This window comes from Nilaparvata lugens, chromosome X, assembly GCF_014356525.2.
Source record: "Nilaparvata lugens isolate BPH chromosome X, ASM1435652v1, whole genome shotgun sequence".
Classification (NCBI taxonomy): Eukaryota; Metazoa; Arthropoda; class Insecta; order Hemiptera; family Delphacidae; genus Nilaparvata; species Nilaparvata lugens.
The window spans coordinates 104435958-104455602 of record NC_052518.1 but is presented as its reverse complement, the minus strand read 5'-3'; the positions used below and the strand labels follow the sequence as shown (position 1 = coordinate 104455602).

At 34.6% G+C, this 19645-nt stretch overlaps 2 protein-coding genes across 11 annotated transcripts in view; one reads left to right on the top strand and one right to left on the bottom strand.

Annotated features, from left to right (window-relative positions):
• LOC111048178 (neogenin) overlaps positions 1-19645 on the bottom strand; it is a 267521-nt gene that overhangs the window by 63315 nt on the left and 184561 nt on the right. The window lies entirely within an intron of this gene.
• Positions 4264-18488, top strand: LOC111048184 (transmembrane protein 134). Its single transcript, XM_022334049.2, has 3 exons — positions 4264-4750; positions 6006-6156; positions 18200-18488. The coding sequence occupies exons 1-3, from the start codon at positions 4535-4537 to the stop codon at positions 18382-18384; spliced, it is 552 nt and encodes a 183-aa protein (XP_022189741.1). The 5' UTR covers positions 4264-4534; the 3' UTR covers positions 18385-18488.

The following is a 19645-nucleotide window of genomic DNA, read 5'->3' as shown; positions in this document are numbered from 1 at the left end:
AACAATTTAAAATAGGCATATAACCATCTCCGTGTTATCGGATGGGCACGTTAAATTCTGTCGGTCCCGGCTGAAGTATGACAGTCGTAAGGCCCATTGACGGCTTAAATTATATATTCAGGCAGTGGGACCTTCCCGCAAGGGACTCCCCACCAACAAAAAGCCATACGAATTTACTTTTTTACCATCTTCGGTAAATTAAGAATCTATAAAAATATGCAAATTTTCAAGCTAATCAGTCCAGTATTTCAGACGTGATGATTTCCTATCTCGTACGTGTATAAGTCAGTTCTTTCCTTTATTATATAGACTAGCATGTAACCCGTGCTCCGCAAGGATTTAATTAAAAACTTGACCTACCGGTAATGAAATGTTGAAGAAACTATAAAATAAGTCTATAACCATCCTTGGTAAATTAAAAATCTACCTATATATGCAAAATTTGAAGTTGAGTAGTTGAGACGTGATGATGCGTCATTCGTGTTTTTAACACTGTTCGGTACACCCAGGCCCGGCCCCAGGGGTGGGCGGACCGGGCGGCCGCACAGGGCGGCAGATTTTTGGGGGCGGCAAATTCAGATATTTTGTGTTACTGTTCTAGTCCAGTCAATTAAAGATTATAGAATGTAAAGTTTGGAACACAATTTCCAACTCCACAGCTCTTTTAAGGATAGTAATTAAGAGGATTAACTTATCAAAAGTCCTCACCCCTACCTCAAGTGCTTAAGGAGTGGAGGTGGTTTAAAAGTACCATTTTTTTCATTTTTCTCATATATCTCGGAAACTATGCATCTTATGAACATTTGTACACTGTAGCATCAAGTTATCTTCAATTTGATGTATATTTTCACTATTTTACGCATTTCTCTACGACTTTTGCAGCAGTTTTAGTGTTGAGTGTGGAAGTTTTGTTTGGTAGAGGATTTCGATAAATTTGATACTTTTTGAGATATATATGTTCTAAAGTGATGCATTTTCAAAAACCCAGTTTTTTCCATTTTTCGCTCTTTCAATTCTTATAACGTTCCAACAATTGATGGAAAAAGAATGTGCTTACTACGAGATTGTAGAGCATTAAATTATCATTCATTTCATGTATAATTCGACTATTTCATGCATTCTAATAATTATGACTGTTCCAGCAGTTTTAGGTTTGAGAGTCAAATATCAAGATTTGCAACAAGTAGTGACTTTTTTTGAATATCACTATTCTGTGATCATAAATTGGAATGTGCTTCAGTATGAACATCCATATTGAGAACCTGGAACTTATTGGTACCAGACGTATTGGAACGTCTGCGGAACTGAACACAGGGGTGTTTCTAAACTTCCTACCAAACAAGACAATCAAAACTAAAACTACTGCAACAGTCGTATGGGAATGCTTGGAATAGTCGAATTATGCATGAAATGGAAGATGATTTAATGTTCTAAAATCTCGTAATTAGCACATTCTTTTTTCATCAATTGTTGAGAAGTTAAAAGACTTGAAAGAGCGAAAAATGAAAGAAAAACTGGGTTTTTGAGAATGAATCACTTTAGAACATATATATCTCGGAAAGTTAGTATCATATTTATTGAAAACCTCTACAAAACAAAACTTGTAGGAAATTCATTGAGCTTCATTTTTATTTGGATGATTATGTCAATAGAACTCATTGTTTCCAATATATAAGCATGTAAGTAAAAGTGGAAAATACAACTTTCAAACCACCCTCATCCCTTTAGCACATGATGTAGGGGTTGGGATTTTTTATATGCTCACCTCCAAACTAGTGTCAACAGAGCTGCAAAGTCTAAAATTGAGTTCCAAACATTCCCTTCAAATTTCATTGTCAACTGATCTATTGTTGCTGAACAGAAAATTTTACTCTCAACACTAAAACTGCTGCAACAGTCGTAGGGAAATGCGTAAAATAGTGAAAATATACATAAAATTGAAGATAATTAGAATCAGCACGGATTTTCTCATCAATCGTTCAAAATTATAAGGCCGAAAAGATGAAAAAATTGGAGGCAGAAGTGTTTTCTCAAAAAATGTCTCACCTTCAAGAGCGGATATCTCAGAAACTATGAGATATATGAAGAAAATGTAGAGAACAAACCTTGTTGGTAATTTTGTGAGCTTCAATTTTGTACAGAGTACAAATGTTCATAAGATGCATAGTTTCCGAGATATATGAGAAAAATTAAAAAATGGTACTTTCAAACCACCCCCACCCCTTTGGCACATGGGGTAAGGGTGAGGATTTTTGATATCTTAATCCTCTTACTATCCTTAAAAGAGCTGTAGAGTTGAAAATTGTGTTCCAAAATTTTCCTCCATACCTTTATTTGAGCATTCGTTGCCTGCACTTATTCCTCAATATTTATATTTGTCAAATATTTGTTCAAATGTCATTTTTAACTGGAAAAGCTGATAACCTTCGGGCAAATATTTAAGTAAACAATTATTAGACGGGATACCTGGTGGTGGGGGGGGGCGGCGTTTGCCGATTTCGCCCAGGGCGGCAAAGTCCCTAGGGCCGTGCCTGGGTACACCTTTTCATTTTTATTCAAATTGGATAATCTTTTTCAATATAATTGTTAAGATCATTATAAGAGTGAGAAAATGTGGCAACTGAAATTTTTAAGTTGTCTAATAAGCGAGTTATGGGTTGTTGAAGTGCTAAAATCCGTTTTCTTTCCAGATCATATAAACGGTTTCGAATTTTCCATTGGATTTTTTTTTAATTCATCCAGTACCGTATATATCATTGGCTTTGTTCTAATATGCGTTTTTGGCGATCAATGCCAAAATAAACAAGTTATCGAATTTACAAAAAATGTTACTTTTTTATTCATGAACGATATGGGGAATAAAATGTTTTAGTTTGGAAAGATACGGTACATTTTTTGAATTTTTAAGAAAAGTTCTAATAATATATTCGAAATCGTTTATGATTTGGGAAGAAAACGGAATCTGGAAAGTTAGCACTTCAACAACCCATAGCTCGCTTATTAGACCACTTAAAAATTTCAGTTGAATATACCTTCAATTTGGTGCGATTTTATGCAATTTCCACTTGAAAACAAACATTCCAGTCAAGTTTTTTGGTGATCAGTAAACCCTTATTATTTCCATTTTCCTTGAAAATTGCATAGGCCTATGGGTTTCCGATTAAATAACAAATAGAATGGAATGTAGTAGAATTTTATTAGTCATTCAATTGTTAAAAATAGTGATTTTGTAGAAGGCCTACTCATTATTAGATAACAAGCTAGAATGCTTAAATTTTGGCTCCAATAAAGCACTATTTCAACGAACTTTATAGGCTTAGTTTTAACTTAACAATTTTTTCAAATTTACATGATTTTTACTTGAGTGTTCAAACTTACATTGTTTAAGGGGGGGATAAAACATTTTATTTCAAATTCTCAAATATAAGGGGGATATGTCCAGGCTTGGTTTTAACTTGATTAACAATTTTTTCCAATTTACATTTTCTACTTGAGTGTTCAATTCGAACTTAAATTGGTTTGGGGGGGATAAAACCTTTTTTTAAATACTAGGGGGATGTGTCCCTCCTGTCCACGGTAGAAACTACGCCCGTTCATCATAACCGGGATACCGTACTTTCTAGAAGAAGCTGCTGGAGCTTTGTTTAAGAATATGCATGGAACTGAATAAACTATAATCAAATATAAGCTATTAAGCTATATTGAATTTCTTCATAATAAAGATGGTAAAAAGTGACGAACTAACTTTGAAGTGCTATATCTGTAGTTTCTCTATCCCCTCTGCTATATCTAGTCCCTACGCACTAGACCACTCACTTTCTATAAGAAAAAGCTATTAATTATTATTATCATTGCTATGCTATTCTCTCATCCCTTAAATAATTCTTGACATAGTACAATATACCGGTAACAAAAAAATGGCATTAGATGCTAATTTTAAGCTGATCCAGCCACAAAAAAATTCAAGTTCCATTTCGGGGTGGATACATCCCCATATCCCCCCTGGATACGCCACTGGTTGTATCCATAATCAAAGGCTCTAATCACACAATATTATTATTTTCTCTCACTCGCACTCACTCGTGTCACACGCTCTCTCAATCAATCACACTCTCTGTCTCTCTCACACTCTCTCTCTCTCTCTCTCTACGCTCTACAATATTAACCTTTATCGACCTACAGTATCGACCTTTGGCATCGATACTCGATACTTACCATATCGGTATTTTCACTAGTCGATATTTCAACAAAACAAAACAAACATTTTCTTTGGTTCAGTATTCTCGCCATTGTCATCATCACTGATAGCATAGCCTTATTAATTTTATTATTGTCATTATGGCTAAAATGTAGATAATGTCAATTTGTGTAAAGTCCTAGTGATCTTATCTCAAAATTGAATATGTTTCAGTCTTTTAGAATAACATACAATATCTAGAAGTATAAAACACTGTTGTGATGATACGGAACAATTTCAATGTCAATCTATTATTAAGATTAGTCATTCAAGATTTGGATCATTGGTAGTAGAAATATGCAAAGTGTCAATTGTGGAAAACGTTTCTCTATCGATGATGCGTTTGAAGAAGAAAATGATGAAGCTATCAAAGTGTACGGTTCTACAACTGAACGTTCTCCATTAAAACCTAAAATTAGGAATAATATCATGTCTCTTGATGATTCAGTTTTAGTTCATGTGGACGTTCCCAGACATTGTTCTCCAAATGCTAGATTTAAAAATACCGATGATGTAAGTAGTATCATTTTATGTATTCTATCTATGTGTAGGCCTATTCTTTGTTTCTGGCTGATGTGACTAGTGAACATCCCTTAGTTTCCATACCATGTTTGTTGGTTAGGTTATCTTATAAATTTGTGTTGTCAGGAGTGTAATAGAAATTACCAATATTTGGATTGAAATAGAGGCTTTAAGTTACAAAATTGTACACTAGTGATGAAACATTATGAAATTATATATAACAAGAAATAGCATACTATAGTACCTAACTGCTGCTTAATTCAGCTGTATTTATCATAATATCTTACCTTCTACACATGTAGTATACTCTAATCATTATATCCAAACAGTGGTAGTCATTCTTAATACTACTGACTTTTTTTTGACACCCCCAAAATCAAATCAAGGTTTGATTTTGAGCCCCACCCAAGATTTCAAAGTCGCAGTCTGCGGCCAAACCCCCCCCCTGCGGGCACCCCTGATCACCAATATTTCCATAGGCTGGTATGCTTATAATTAGACTAAATAATTATAGCAAAATATTGTGTGATAGGCCTGTATGAGGTCCACGTTATAATGACAGTGGAGAAAAATAGCAGAACAGCGATGCCGATTCACTGCCGTGCCACTGCTTCCTAAAGAGGATAGCTGATACCGGTATATCTGATGTAATGGTGCGATTCCTTAGAGGAGAGCTGCGCGGCTATAAGCAGGCGTGGTTAGAGCACATAACCTATAAACTCATTATATATGAATCATAAAAGCAATAAAGTAGCCAACACTTCTAATTCACTTGTCGTCATAACGTTCATACAACATAACAATCCAATGAATCATCTAATCTATTGAATTTATAGGTTATGTGCTCCAGCCGTGACGACTGTAACAATGCGGCTGGGGTCGTAGCTAAGGGCTATACCATATTAGGCATTATGGCTGCTCTGTCGAATGATAAACAACAATAGTAACACCAATATTAATCAACTACTGCCATTATAACGTGGATCTCATTATAGGTTAGTATCAGACAATAAGTTTGACCTAACCTACAAACCAATACTTGAAAATAGAAAAAAAACTTACTAAGACCCGTATGCAAATACTCGGTTTAAATGGAGAAAATGTCAGTTGTTCGTTTAAATCCCGTATGACACACATTATGATAAATATGCAACCATATCTACAAGTAAACGTAGTTTAGATTAAAACGTAGGTGGTGCATATGGCTCTTAGTGTAATAAATATGATGACTTTCTATTTTTTACAGACTCTTTCAGTGGACAGCGATACACCCATGCACGATGACTATTATACTGGATTATTTGATTCTACGCAGCAGACGTGTTGGGAACATCCAAAAATCAGGGAAAACTGGAAAGTAGTACTTGGAGCATTTCTTTTGCTGTTTGTTGGTGCAGGTAAGAGCATTCTCAATTTACTATTTAATTATTCATTAGTACAAAATTACTTATCACTAAAATGATATAGGAAGAGCAAAAACTTATCTATAGATCCCATCAGCCCCAAATATAGAACTTCAAAAATCACATTTACAGCTGCATTTAACAAACGTTAGCAGGCAAATGGAGAATTTAATTCTTCATCAATCCATGACCAGGGGCCTGTTTCATAAAACCCCTGTAATACAGTGCCTGTATAGGTCACATATTCGTGAGGTCACAGTGTTTGAGTCCAGCTACTACAATGAAAACATCAATTCAAAATAAAGGAACTGTAAGGCTAGTTTCACACCCATTCGGTTCGTTTCGTTTTCGGTTTGTTTTGGCAAATTCCGATAAGTGTGAAACGGTAATTCGGTTTGAATTCGGTATTGAATAGAAACCGCATAGAACCGAACGCCCACTTGACTCTAATAAATTCCATCAGGTTTCAATTCGTTGCTAGCGAGAGGCTACTTTCACACACTTTCGGTTCGGTTCGGTTCGTTTCGTTTTCGGCAAATTCCGATAAGTGTGAAACGATGATTCGGTTTGAGTTCGGTACCGACTATCAACCACATAGCACCGAACGCCCCCTCGAAACGAATAGGTTTCATCATATTCGAATTCGTTGCTAGGGAAACAGGAAAAAACAATGTCTTTTACACACGCTTGCCTTTTTTGTTTTTATTTTAACCTGATAGCGTGATTATCTGTTTCAGAATTTTCCAAGTAAAAATCATATGGTCAATTCATTTCTGCTAGTTTACATGAACATTTTTTTCTCTATGAATAGTTTCCTAAAAAAATATGAAAGATATAAATTAAAAGGGAGAATTTTTATTTTTCCACGAATATTACATGATTCCATCAATGGAGAGAAGAGATGAAGTTTATCTACCATGTGTCAAAACAAGGAACAAATTTTCAATTTAAAAAAATAATCTCTCTGAACATCCAAAATTGAAATAATAATCAAAAATAAATTATTCAAATAATTAGCAATTTTTAATTAACTTTAAAATGTTGTTCAAGAAATAACATCTTACAATTTAACACCAGCTGTTATATTTAAATATACCAGCATGAACTGTGAAAATCCAAACACAGCTGTGTTTGAGAAGAAAATACCTAATTAGAACGGTTAGAATTAAAACCTGACATGTATGAAAGCCTCATTCGTTTACGGTGACGAAGCGAACCGAACCGAATGAAACCGAATGCGTGTGAAGCTAGCCTAATACAGGCGTATTTACAGGTGATTTTACAAGTGTAGAATTATTTTCATGAAACATAATTTTACAGGATTGTAAATTATAATTTATTAAAATAATTATATTAGTCCTGTATTACAGGACTAATAAATTAAAATTTATTAAAATAATTATATTAGTCCTGTATTACAGGACTAATAAATTAAAATTTACAATCCTGTAAAATTATGTTTCATAAAAATAATTCTACACTTGTAAAATCACCTGTATTACAGTTCCTTTATTACTTTCCTTGCCCTACTACCATAGGTAAGGAAAGTATTGCTTTCCAAAAAAAAATAAGGTACCCAAATTTCAAGTTTTCTATACGTTTCAAGGTCCCCTGAGTCCAAAAACATGATTTTTGGGTGTTGGTCTGTGTGTGTGTGTGTGTGTATGTGTGTATGTCTGTGAACACGATAACTCCATTCCTAATTAACCGATTGACTTGAAATTTTAAACTTAAGGTCCTTATACCATGAGGACCCGACAATAAGAAATTCAATAAAATTCAATTCAAGATGGCGGAAAAAATGGCGGATAATTACTAAAAAACCATGTTTTTCACGATTTTCTCAAAAACGGCTCTAACGATTTTCTTTAAATTATACCATGGATAGCTATTTATAAGCCCTATCAACTGACATGAGTCTCATTTCTGGGAAAATTGCAGGAGCTGCATAATATTCTCGAGAAAAATGGCGGATAATTACTAAAAAACCATGTTTTTCACGGTTTTCTCGAAAACGGCTCTTACGATTTTCTTCAAATTTATACCATGGATAGCTATTCATAAGCCCTATCAACTGACATGAGTCTCATCTCTGGGAAAATTGCAGGAGCTGCGTAATATTCTCGAGAAAAATGGCGGATAATTACTGAAAAGCATGTTTTTCACGATTTTCTCAAAAATTACTCGACTGATTTATTTCAAATTCATACTCTGTATAGTTATTTATCAGCTCCATCAATTGGCATGAGTCTTCTTTCTGGGAAACTAATGGGGGGTTCACCCCATCCTTGAGAAATGGACTTTGAAACCTCATCCCCTCATGCATGAGGTAGGCAGGTAGAGCAGTCTATAAAAATAACACATAGTCAAGATATTTCATCTGTAGAACAGCTGTTTTGACGACTTTTAAAGAATCATCGGATTTCACAATTTACACAAAGGAAAAAGTACTCTGAAAACAATTATATACACACATATACAGTAGTCTGATCGTAGTTTCAAATAATTATGTTGCCGCCAATCGTCATTATGTTATTTCTCTAAATTATTGTCGTTTAAGAATGAGGCTCCCAGTTCAATGAGCAAGGAAAGTTGTGTGAGTGTACCACACCAGATTTTTTTGAATTGATGTTTTCATTGTAGTAGCTGGACTCAAACACTGTGACCTCACGAATATGTGACCTATACAGGCACTGTATTACAGAGGTTTTATGAAACAGGCCCCTGGTCATGGATTGATGAAAATAGGTAAATTCGCCTGTATTACAGTTCTTTTATTTTGAATTGATGTTTTCATTTCGTAGTAACTGGACTCAAACACTGTGACCCACAGTGAATCACATTGAACGTGCCTGCGAGCCTACTATAATATCTGAACAAAGGTTGTGGAAAACCCACATTATCAAATTTCTGACGATGGACAGATTGTATTCATGCAGGAAAATAACTTACTTAATGATAAATAGTTGAGAAATTATAATAACTACTTGACTTCTATAACTTATTATAACAGTTATGTAAGTATTAATGTTTCAAAAAAAGTTAATCAAATTTTATCAATTAAATTAACGACATTAAATTCAATATGATGAGTTGGGTACAACATGTCCAGTGTGCTAAGAATAGGCTCAGAAAGCTGCTTCACGCATTTTCAGAGCTTAGTAATGTTCTGAGTGTGGATCAGTGCAAAGTAGTTTACTTTGCCTATGTCCAATCTATAATACTATATGGAATTCTAGCTTGGGGAGGGGCTTCCTCCTCAGTCATTGAGCCTCTCGCAGTCACCCAAAGATCAATTATAAAAACAATTTTAAAGAGAGACTTTAGATACCCAACAAGACAATTGTTTATCGAATTTCCCGTACTGAATGTTAGACAACTTTTTTTAAATCCTTGTTGATCCACATAAAAAAATACAAAACTGAACTTCTGGGAGAAACAGTTAACCATAGCTACTCAACTCGCCACAGATCCAATTACAGCTTTGAGATACCTCAGCTGACTCACGGCTCTGAATTGACAAATCCTTCATACCTGGCCCATGTCTTGTACAGAAATGTGCCAGGGGTGATTAGGGAAGCAGAGGCATTTAGTTTGGTAGTGTTTAGGAAGAGGGTGGACAGGTGGCTGTACCAGATTGGTTGGGAAGCTTCAGAAGAACTACTCCAATCTCGTTATGCTTGGTGACCAACACGACTTCAAGGTTTCCAGACAATTGATTGGTATTTATTTTATCATTGATATAACCGATTTGACTGTTTTGCCTTTCTGGTTTATGCTTTTTTTTCATTCTCTCTTCTGAGAATTTCTGGAATCCCTGCCACTGCGGTCTTCAAAAAATATTGTTATTTCTTCTTTATTTATTCTTTTATCAATCAAGGTATTAAGTATACTTATTCCTACATACATATTCCTACATACTCATTCTTAAATATACATCAGCACATATATTATCTATTTTATAATCAGAATATTAATAATACATCCATAATATAAGTGTATTCTCTATTATTTACTTCTATGAGCAGATTAAGCTTATTTATAAAGTGGAACTCCCCCCCCTACACACAGATGGATAGTCTAGTAGGGGGATTCCAAAATATGTTGTATATTGTATTTCTTATTCGTGTAATATGTTTTTGGAAATAAACTGAATTGAAATTGAATTGAATTGAAATATGTTATATTTGTTTAATAAAAAACAGAAAACATTATGGACGTACATTTTCTGGATATTTCCAATAACGCTTTACTGAGAAAAGATTAATCTAAACCGTTCATTATATTCATAAGTTTCCTACATCATATTGTATGAAATTCTGTCCTTGCAAAATTCTTGGCCTACGAATAATAACATAGTCATCTTTACTAGAACTACTACCTTCATCCATTTTAACACGATGCCTTTACAACAAAATGTCACTTTTCAAGATTTTACCTTCACTTGTAAAAGTTTTAGGATGGTCTAAACAATGATAAAATATTCAACAACTTACAGGTCCAGTAATACAAGAAGTTTCTTTTTATGAAACACAACGATGTATTATTTACTTCTAATAAAGGGAAATGACTTGTAAATTTTTTTACAGGGAAAATTGTTTATGAAACACAAACTTTTAATTTTCACCTGCAATACAGGAACTTTTCCTGTATTACAGGATTTGTAACTTTTATGAAACATGCCCCAGCTTGTGCTGGATAAATTTCGTCAGTGAAAAATTAAAAACAGAAAAGTCCACACTAATTACACTTAATCAAGATGGCATGCCAAATAGGTGGATAAAACTTGTGATCTCCTCATCACCTAATGGGTAGAGTGGGAGGCTAAGCAGAGAAACAGTGTATTTATAGTAAGGTCCACGTTGTATGCTTTTTATCATAACATTTTTCTCTTCATTCTACAATTTCATTAAATGTGTGAACAAGTCCCATCTGATTGCTTTAAAGACGATGGTGAGGTCCACGTTATAATGGCAGTGGGGAAAATAATAGAACAGCGTTGCCGATTCTCTGCCTTCTATAGATGATAATTTTTCATTCTTGTTTGAAATCAATAATATTTTATTCGTCTAGCAGAAATTTATTTGTTACTCAATTCTCACATGAAATCACTTGATAGAGCAAAGCTCTAGTGATGTATGAAACGTCAACTTAATATAAATGGAAACAATGAAGATGAATGATTGGATGATACATATTAGGATATGTATAGCATTAAGTTACAGTGGAGATTTAAAAAAAAATCCTCAATTTTAAATGGGCAAATATTCAAGAGACTATATTATATTTGCTTTCTTTGAAACGATCATGGGTGGCGCAGTCTTTAACACTTTAACCGAAACACCGGTCTGTGAGACCAGAGGCAAAATTATTTTTACTTTCCTTGGCCTATTACCATAGGTAAGGAAAGTATTGCTTTCAAAAAAAATTAAGGTACCCTAATTTCATGTTTTCTATACGTTCAAGGTCCCCTGAGTCCAAAAAAATGATTTTGGGTGTTGGTCTGTGTGTGTGTGTTGTGTGTGTGTGTGTTGTGTGTGTGGTGTGTGTGGTGTATGTCTGTGAACACGATAACTCCATTCCTAATTAACCGATGGACTTGAAATTTTAAACTCAAGGTCCTTATACCATGAGGATCCGACAATTAGAAATTCAATAAAATCCAATTCAAGATGGCGGAAAAAATGGCGGATAATTACTAAAAGACCATGTTTTTCACGTTTTTCTCGAAAACGGCTCTAACGATTTTCTTCAAATTTAAACCATGGATAAGCCCTATCAACTGACATGAGTCTCATTTCTGGGAAAATTTCAGGAGCTCCGTAATATTCTTGAGAAAAATGGCGGATAATGACTAAAAATCCATGTTTTTCACGGTTTTCTCGAAAACGGCTCTAACGATTTCCTTCAAATTTATACCATGTATAGCTATTTATAAGCCCTATCAACTGGCATGAGTTTTTTTTCCTGGGAAAATTGCAGGAGATCCGTAATATTCTCAAGAAAAATGGCGGATAATTACTAAAAAACCATGTTTTTCACGATTTTCTCAAAAATAACTTGACCGATTTTTTTCAAATTCATACCCTGTATAGTTATTCATCAGCTCTATCAACTGGCATAAGTCTCCTTTCTGGGAAACCAATGGGGGGTCCACCCCATCCTTGGGAAATGGACTTAGTAACCTCCTTCTCGTGCATGAGGTAGGTAGGTAGCGCAGTTCATAAAAAGAACACATAGTCGAGATATTTCATCTGTAGAACAGCTGTTTTGACGACTTTAAAAAAATGACGACTAAAAAAATCATCGAATTTCACAATTATTCACACAAAGAAAAAGAACTTTGAAAACAATTATATATACACATATACAGAAGTCTGATCGTAGTTTCAAATATGAGCAAGGAAAGTTGTGTGAGTGTACCACACCAGATTTTTTCTATAGTGGCAAAATTGTGTATAAAAAATTGCTGCCCGCTACAATACCTTCTCCGCCACTATTCCTCAACATTCTCCAACAATGTTCGTCAGTCCCTAACTCACGGTTATCAGGTAAACATTAATCTATTGAAAACGTACCGGTCTCAGCTACAGGATCTTTCGGATAACGTTCATTTTTTACCGGTCTAGAATACCGGATGTTTCGACTAAGAATAACAGATATTTTGAGCATTCAATTTTTTCTAATGTTTTTCTCTTCATTATTTCGGTATTTTATTGGCATGTTTTATTCGAAAAACTAATTTTTGTAATTTAGAAAACGTTGGTTTAGGAAAATTGATGACAATGGATGAGTTATCAACCATACAAGCCCCAGCCTTTGGAACTTGATGCTTCACAATGAAGTGTCACAAAATAAACATTCACTTGACGAAATAGATGATTCCGACCACCATAGTTATTTTATGAACTTTTCTTGCTAATAAAATAACTGGAGGCTGAAAACGTTTGCTCAAACAAGTTTCTTGATAACAATGAAAAACATTATTACAGTATTTTCAATGATTACCTTTCAGTTTTGCTATAAAGCCTATATTGATAATATATTTCTCCATGATTATTGTTCTGAGTAGTAACTGATAGTATATCTTACACGGATTTTTGTATTGTGTGTTTTTCTTAAATCCAACATCATACATTTATTACATATCAATGTTTCCAAATTTTTTTCTATTCTTCCATCACTTGATTTGCAACTGAAATCTATATTATACTTTACTATAATTGAAATTCACCAATGAAAGATATTTAAATTCATATTTAGTAGAAAATATATCAAATATAACACTTTAAGCAAGACCCGGTCTGTGAGACCGGATGTTTCGGTTTAGGTCAGTTCTGACCATGTTTCGGTTAGAGTGTTTCTATGTGGCAAAGCATTGAACATTTTTTATCCCCATGCAATATGGGCCTTCTCAAGTAATGTGAGTCTATGATTTGGGTAGATAAGACCTCGAAAGCGTCACCCGTCCTGACCAAAAATATTTCTATTCCTAAAAACAAAAATAGCCAGTTCTAATATATAAATAACCGGTGCAGTAAGAAGGCTGTGTTCCTTAAATAAGGGTCTACAGGAGCATCTATTAATAAGGCCAAAAACTATTCTCAAAGCTTTCTTTTGAGACGTGAAAACAGCTTCAAACTCCGTTGTGTTGCCGCAAAAAATGATACCAAAACGGAGGCGGGATACAAAATAGGAATCATAAACAGTTAAAGCTGTCCTGGTGTCAATCACCCTGGAAATCATACCGATAGCAAATATAACTCTACTCAGTTTCTTTAAAAGTTCAGAAGAGTGTGTTTTCCACCTCATATCACTATCCAAGAATAAATATTTTTTAATTATTAAATATTGTCTTAATTATATTTCTACATTGTTAAAAAAACGTTGCGGAACTAGAAAAGGATAGTGGTATATGCTTTGTGAAATGATGGACGAGGATAGCAGAACCAATGTTAAACAAATACTGCTATTATAACGTGGACCCCACAATATTAAAGTATTAATACTAAACAAGACTTAACATTATTTTATACAATCCAATCAAAAGTGAAAACACAGTGAATCAGACCGCAAATACTTCAGTAGAAGCCCTATTAATAGGACAATATTGTTCTCTATTGGTTATTATTCTGTGAATGTTCAATTTTAATAAATCAAATCATTTTTTTGTATTGTAGAAGGCTCTTGAGTTCGTCAAGATTCAATATAATATACAGTACCTAGTAAAAATGTTACTATATAGGCCCTATAGTTCCTCAACTTTAAACTCACAGAATACCTATCAATTAAAAAAACTGACCTGAGCCAGTCAGGTCACTCGATATTTTTTCCTAATTGAAAAAATCTGGTGTGGTACACTCACACAACTTTCCTTGCCCATTGATCTATAAGCCTCATTAACGAGGATAATTTAGGGAATAACATTATGCCGATTGGCGGCTAAATAATTAAAACTACGATTATACTGTGATTGTGTTCAGAGTACATTTTCCTTTGTTTGAATTATGAAATTTGAGGATCTTTTAAAAGTTGTCAAAACAGCTGTTTTAAAAATAAAATATCGACATGTGTGTTCTTTTGAATAAACTGCTCTACCTACCTACCTCACGCACGAGAAGAAGGTTACAAAGTAAATTTCTCTAGGATGAGGTGGACCCCCTGTCAATTTCACAAGGAGGAGACTCATGCTAGTTAATAGAGCTGATATATAACTATACAGGGTATGAAATTGAAAAAAATCGGTCATTTTTGAGAAAATCGTGATAGAAATTTAACAAAATTCATTCTTCTCAGGAATATTACGGAGCACCTGCAATTTTCTAAGAAATGAGACTCATGTCAGTTGATAGGGCTTATAAATAGCTATCTAGGGTATAAATTTGAAGAAAATCTAGAGAGCCGTTTTCGAGAAAACCGTGAAAAACATGGTTTTTCAGTAATTATCCGCCATTTTTCTCATGAATATTATGGAGCTCCTGCAATTTTCCCAGAAATGAGACTCATGTCAGTCCATAGGGCTTATAAATAGTTATCCATGGTATAAATTTGAAGAAAATCGTTAGAGCCGTTTTCGAGAAAATCGTGAAAAACATGGTTTTTTAGTAATTATCCGCCATTTTCTCCGCCATCTTGAATTGGATTTTATTGAATTTCTTATTGTCGTGTCCTCATGGTATAAGGACCTTAAGTTTAAAATTTCAAGTCAATCGGTTAATTAGAAATGGAGTTATCGTGTTCACAGACATACACACACACACACACACACACACACACACACACACACACACACACACACACACACACCACACACACACACACACACACACACAGACCAACACCCAAAATTCATGTTTTTGGACTCAGGGGACCTTGAAACGTATAGAAAACTTGAAATTGGGGTACCTTAATTTTTTTTGGAAAGCAATACTTTCCTTACCTATGGAAGTAGGGCAAGGAAAGTAAAAAGACAAACTGTGTTCATCATACTAAGGATGAGTGAGGAAATAGATAATAGATACATACAGGGTTTGTATAATAAGTAACCGGACTGACCTCAGGAAATTTTTTATGGGCAAAATATGTACAATTTTTCATCAGATATCTTCATAGTGGTCCCTATTAGAGTCGATAACTAGCTGATACCGGATTTTCAAATTCCTGAACGCTCCCTGGAAGTCGGCAACCTCTATGCTGTCTAGAGCCCTCGTCGTAGCACGTTGAACGTTTTCCAGAGTCCCGAACCGCGTCCCCTTGAGTTGTCTCTTGATCTTGGGGAACATACAAAGTCCGGTGGTGCCATATCCGGGCTGTAAGGAGGATGTGGCAACGTTACCTTCGACTGTTTGGCCAACTGCTCGGTGACGAGCAGGCAGGTGTGCGACGGAGCATTGTCGTGATGGAGGATCCACGAATCGGCAATTCCCGGACGGACTTGATGAACCCGGTCGGTTAGGCGACTGAGCACCTCTCTGTAGTACTGGCCGTTCACAAAGATTTTGTACCACCCGGCCAAGCTGTAAACGACCAGTACTACAGAGAGGTGCTCCGTTGACTAACCGCCCCGGGTTTATCGAGTACGTCCGGGAATTTCCAATTCGTGAATCCTCCATCCATCGCACACCTGCCTGCTCGTCACCGAGCAGTTGGCCAAACAGTCGACGGTAACGTCACAGTATACATACAGTAAGGAAACTTGGCTAGTACCCTGACGCTAAAATCCGCCATCTTGTTAGGAAGCGCCGCATTGTAATAGTATTGATGGTAGGTTCAGATCACTCTAATGATCCGGATCAATTGATCTGGTTCACTGCTACGAGCCAATCAGAAGACCAGGATTGGAACTTCCCAAGGTCACGTGACGTGTTTAGTATTGGCGTCATGTAAAAAGCATTGGTTAGATAGGCGATTGATTACAAGTTTCCATTCTGTATATTCTGTGGTAACGTTGCCACATCCTCCTTACAGCCCGGATATGGCACCACTGGACTTCTTTTATGTTCCCCAAGATCAAAAGACAACTTAAGGGGACGCGGTTCGGGACTCTGGAAAACGTTCAACGTGCTACGACGAGGGCTCTAGACAGTATAGAGGTTGCCGACTTCCAGGGAGCGTTCAGGAATTTGAAAATCCTGTATCAGCGTGTTATCGACTCCAATAGGGACTACTTTGAAGATATTTAATGAAAAATTGTACATATTTTGCACATAAAAAATTTCCTGAGGTCAGTTCGGTTACTTATTATACAGACTATGTATTCCTGTGAAATATCGATGAATAAGCTCAGTATTTGATGAACATTGGTGTTGCTATCCTTGTCTAACATTCGACAAAGCAGGTAGCGCTATCCTTTTCTAGCTCCGCAACGTTGTCAGATCGCTTTTAACAATGTAAAAATATAATTAGTTGGCAAAATATTTTATCTCAATCATGAAAATGAATTATTTAATCATTGGAAAATACATTTTCTTGACGACTAAAATATAATTATTGATTATTTAAACAAGAATGAACAGTTAATATTAGATCGGATACACCGGTATCAGGTATCCTCTATAGGAGGCAGCGGCAAGGCAGAGAATCGGCAATGCTGTTCTTCTTCTACCTTTCTTCTATATTGAATTATGGTATTATTCTATGGGGAAATTGTGCAAGAGTATCCGAAGTTTTGTTATTACAAAAGAAAGCAATTAGAATTATAACCTATTCAGAGATGAGAGCCCACTGTAAGCCACTTTTTATTAAAAGTAGAGTAATGACAGTTATTTGTTTGTACATATACACCCTGCTACTACATGTCAAATCTGAGGAAACAAATCTAACCAGCAACAAAAACATCCACACACACCATACAAGAAGCTATGCAAATTTGTATATACCACAAGTACGGTTATCAAAGGTTAGTAAATGTAGGTTTGAGACTCTTCAATCACCTTCCTCAAGAAATAAGAAATTTCCCGTTTTTTAAGTTTAAAGAAGCACTTTACAATTTTCTAGTCAAAAATCCCTTTTACAGCTTGAAAGAGTACTATGAGAAGTGAATATTTGAATGTATTATGACTTTTAAAAAAATGTATACTTTGATGTTATTATGACTTATATTGTATAGAAATATTAAGATGTAATTGTAATGTATTATAACTATCTTGACAATGTCTGATGCAATCGTGTAATTGTTCTTGGACAAATAAAAATATTCTATTCTATTCTATTCTATTTCTCCACTACCATTAAAACGTGGTCATCACTATAATGATATGTGGTTGCTGATTCCTACTTTTTAAGCACACATTACTAGCCTTTATAGAACATAGGCAACGCTGGTCTCCTATCTTTCTGCTCTGCCATTATAATGTGAACTTCACTATAGTTATTAATTAAATTATATATTTAATTAAACTAAAAAATTAACTATATTAGAATTTCTGTGGATGCTGATTCCTTGTTTTTAAGAAAATATCCATGGTTTCAAGCACACATTGAAAATCAATTAGAAATATTTCCATATGCTAATCAGTGTGAATGAATTGTGTTTCAGCTCTCCTGACTACAGCTGTGATTGTCGTCCTCCTGCCCAGCGATGAAACAGGACTTCAAGGATTAGTCTTCTTCATTGCGGGATTCATCTGCTTCATACCGGGGGCTTATCATGTAGTCTATATATATCTAGCTGTAAAGGGCACAAGAGGATATGATTTCTACCATCTGCCCCTTTTCAATTGAAAAGGTTGGAAAAATTGGAAAGTTGAAAACTTCTCATTGTATGTAAGAAACAATCAATAACTTCTCGATTGTTTGAGTTTATTAAGCGGGTAATTAACCAGTGACTGAACAACAGTATTGACCTGTGAATGAATGTATTTATCAAATTGCAAATTTCATGCCAAGTTCTTGTTTTCGATAAACCTAATTGTAAATCGAGCAGGGCTGATTTAGAAATATTTTTCAATACACTTATCTGATAAGGAATGCTGCTATTAGCATGTCGTTATGTGTAATGAAAAACATAAAAAAATGTTTTTCAAACATAAGAGAAACAACCTATCTGTGAACTTTCTACTATTCTAAAAGTATAAGAACATTTTACAATCTTGAAATTGATGTAGAAGTAGGACTAAACAATTTTACCTCCCAGTGCCATTATCTCATTTTCTAGGTGATTTTGTAATTTTCTTATAGAAATAATTCGAGGCGGTCGACTTCTGTACTCTGTGAGCCTACTATAGTATAAATTAGCTTTGGAAACAGTGCCCTCAATTAATTAATATTAATGAATGAATCAATCAAAGCATGCAACTCATCATGATCAAGTGTGTTATTCTAGTCTTTGAAGCATTAAGCCTGGGGCTCATTCTTCTCATATATTTTTTGAATTTAAATAATGTAGTCATAATAGATATAGTAATGACTTTCGTTGCCACAATATCATCACTTACTTTTTATGTAATGGAATGGAACTTTCTAGGCAGAATATTATTAAAAGAACGATTTTGTCCCAGGAGGAGTTTAATAAGAAAGATTGGTCCATTTAGAAACCATTCATTTTTCAAGCAGCCTAAATTTAATAAATTATGGAATTCTCATCTAATTCATAACTAATGTAATGTATATTTCTAATCCAGAGTAATTTTATTATGGTATAAGTGCATGTCAATTTAAGAGATTATGCTAATTTATTCTGCAGCTCTGTTCTTCTTGTTTCGTTTCAAATAAAAATGTATTTATTGAATTGTTATTAAAATCTAGGATTTAATAAATTTTTATGATTATTCATGAAGCTTTACAGCTATTTTGAAAAGAAATACTGCAGCTAAAGCTTATGAACTTACTATTAGCTCATAGTAAGTTCACTTTCAATTTGAATAAGTTCTTAGTTCACTTTCAATTTTAATCTTGTGATATTTTATAGAGTAACAACTTTGTGAAAGTTGTCGTGGTTTATTTATTGTTTTAAACATGAACGAGTTTTCAAGGGACGTTCACA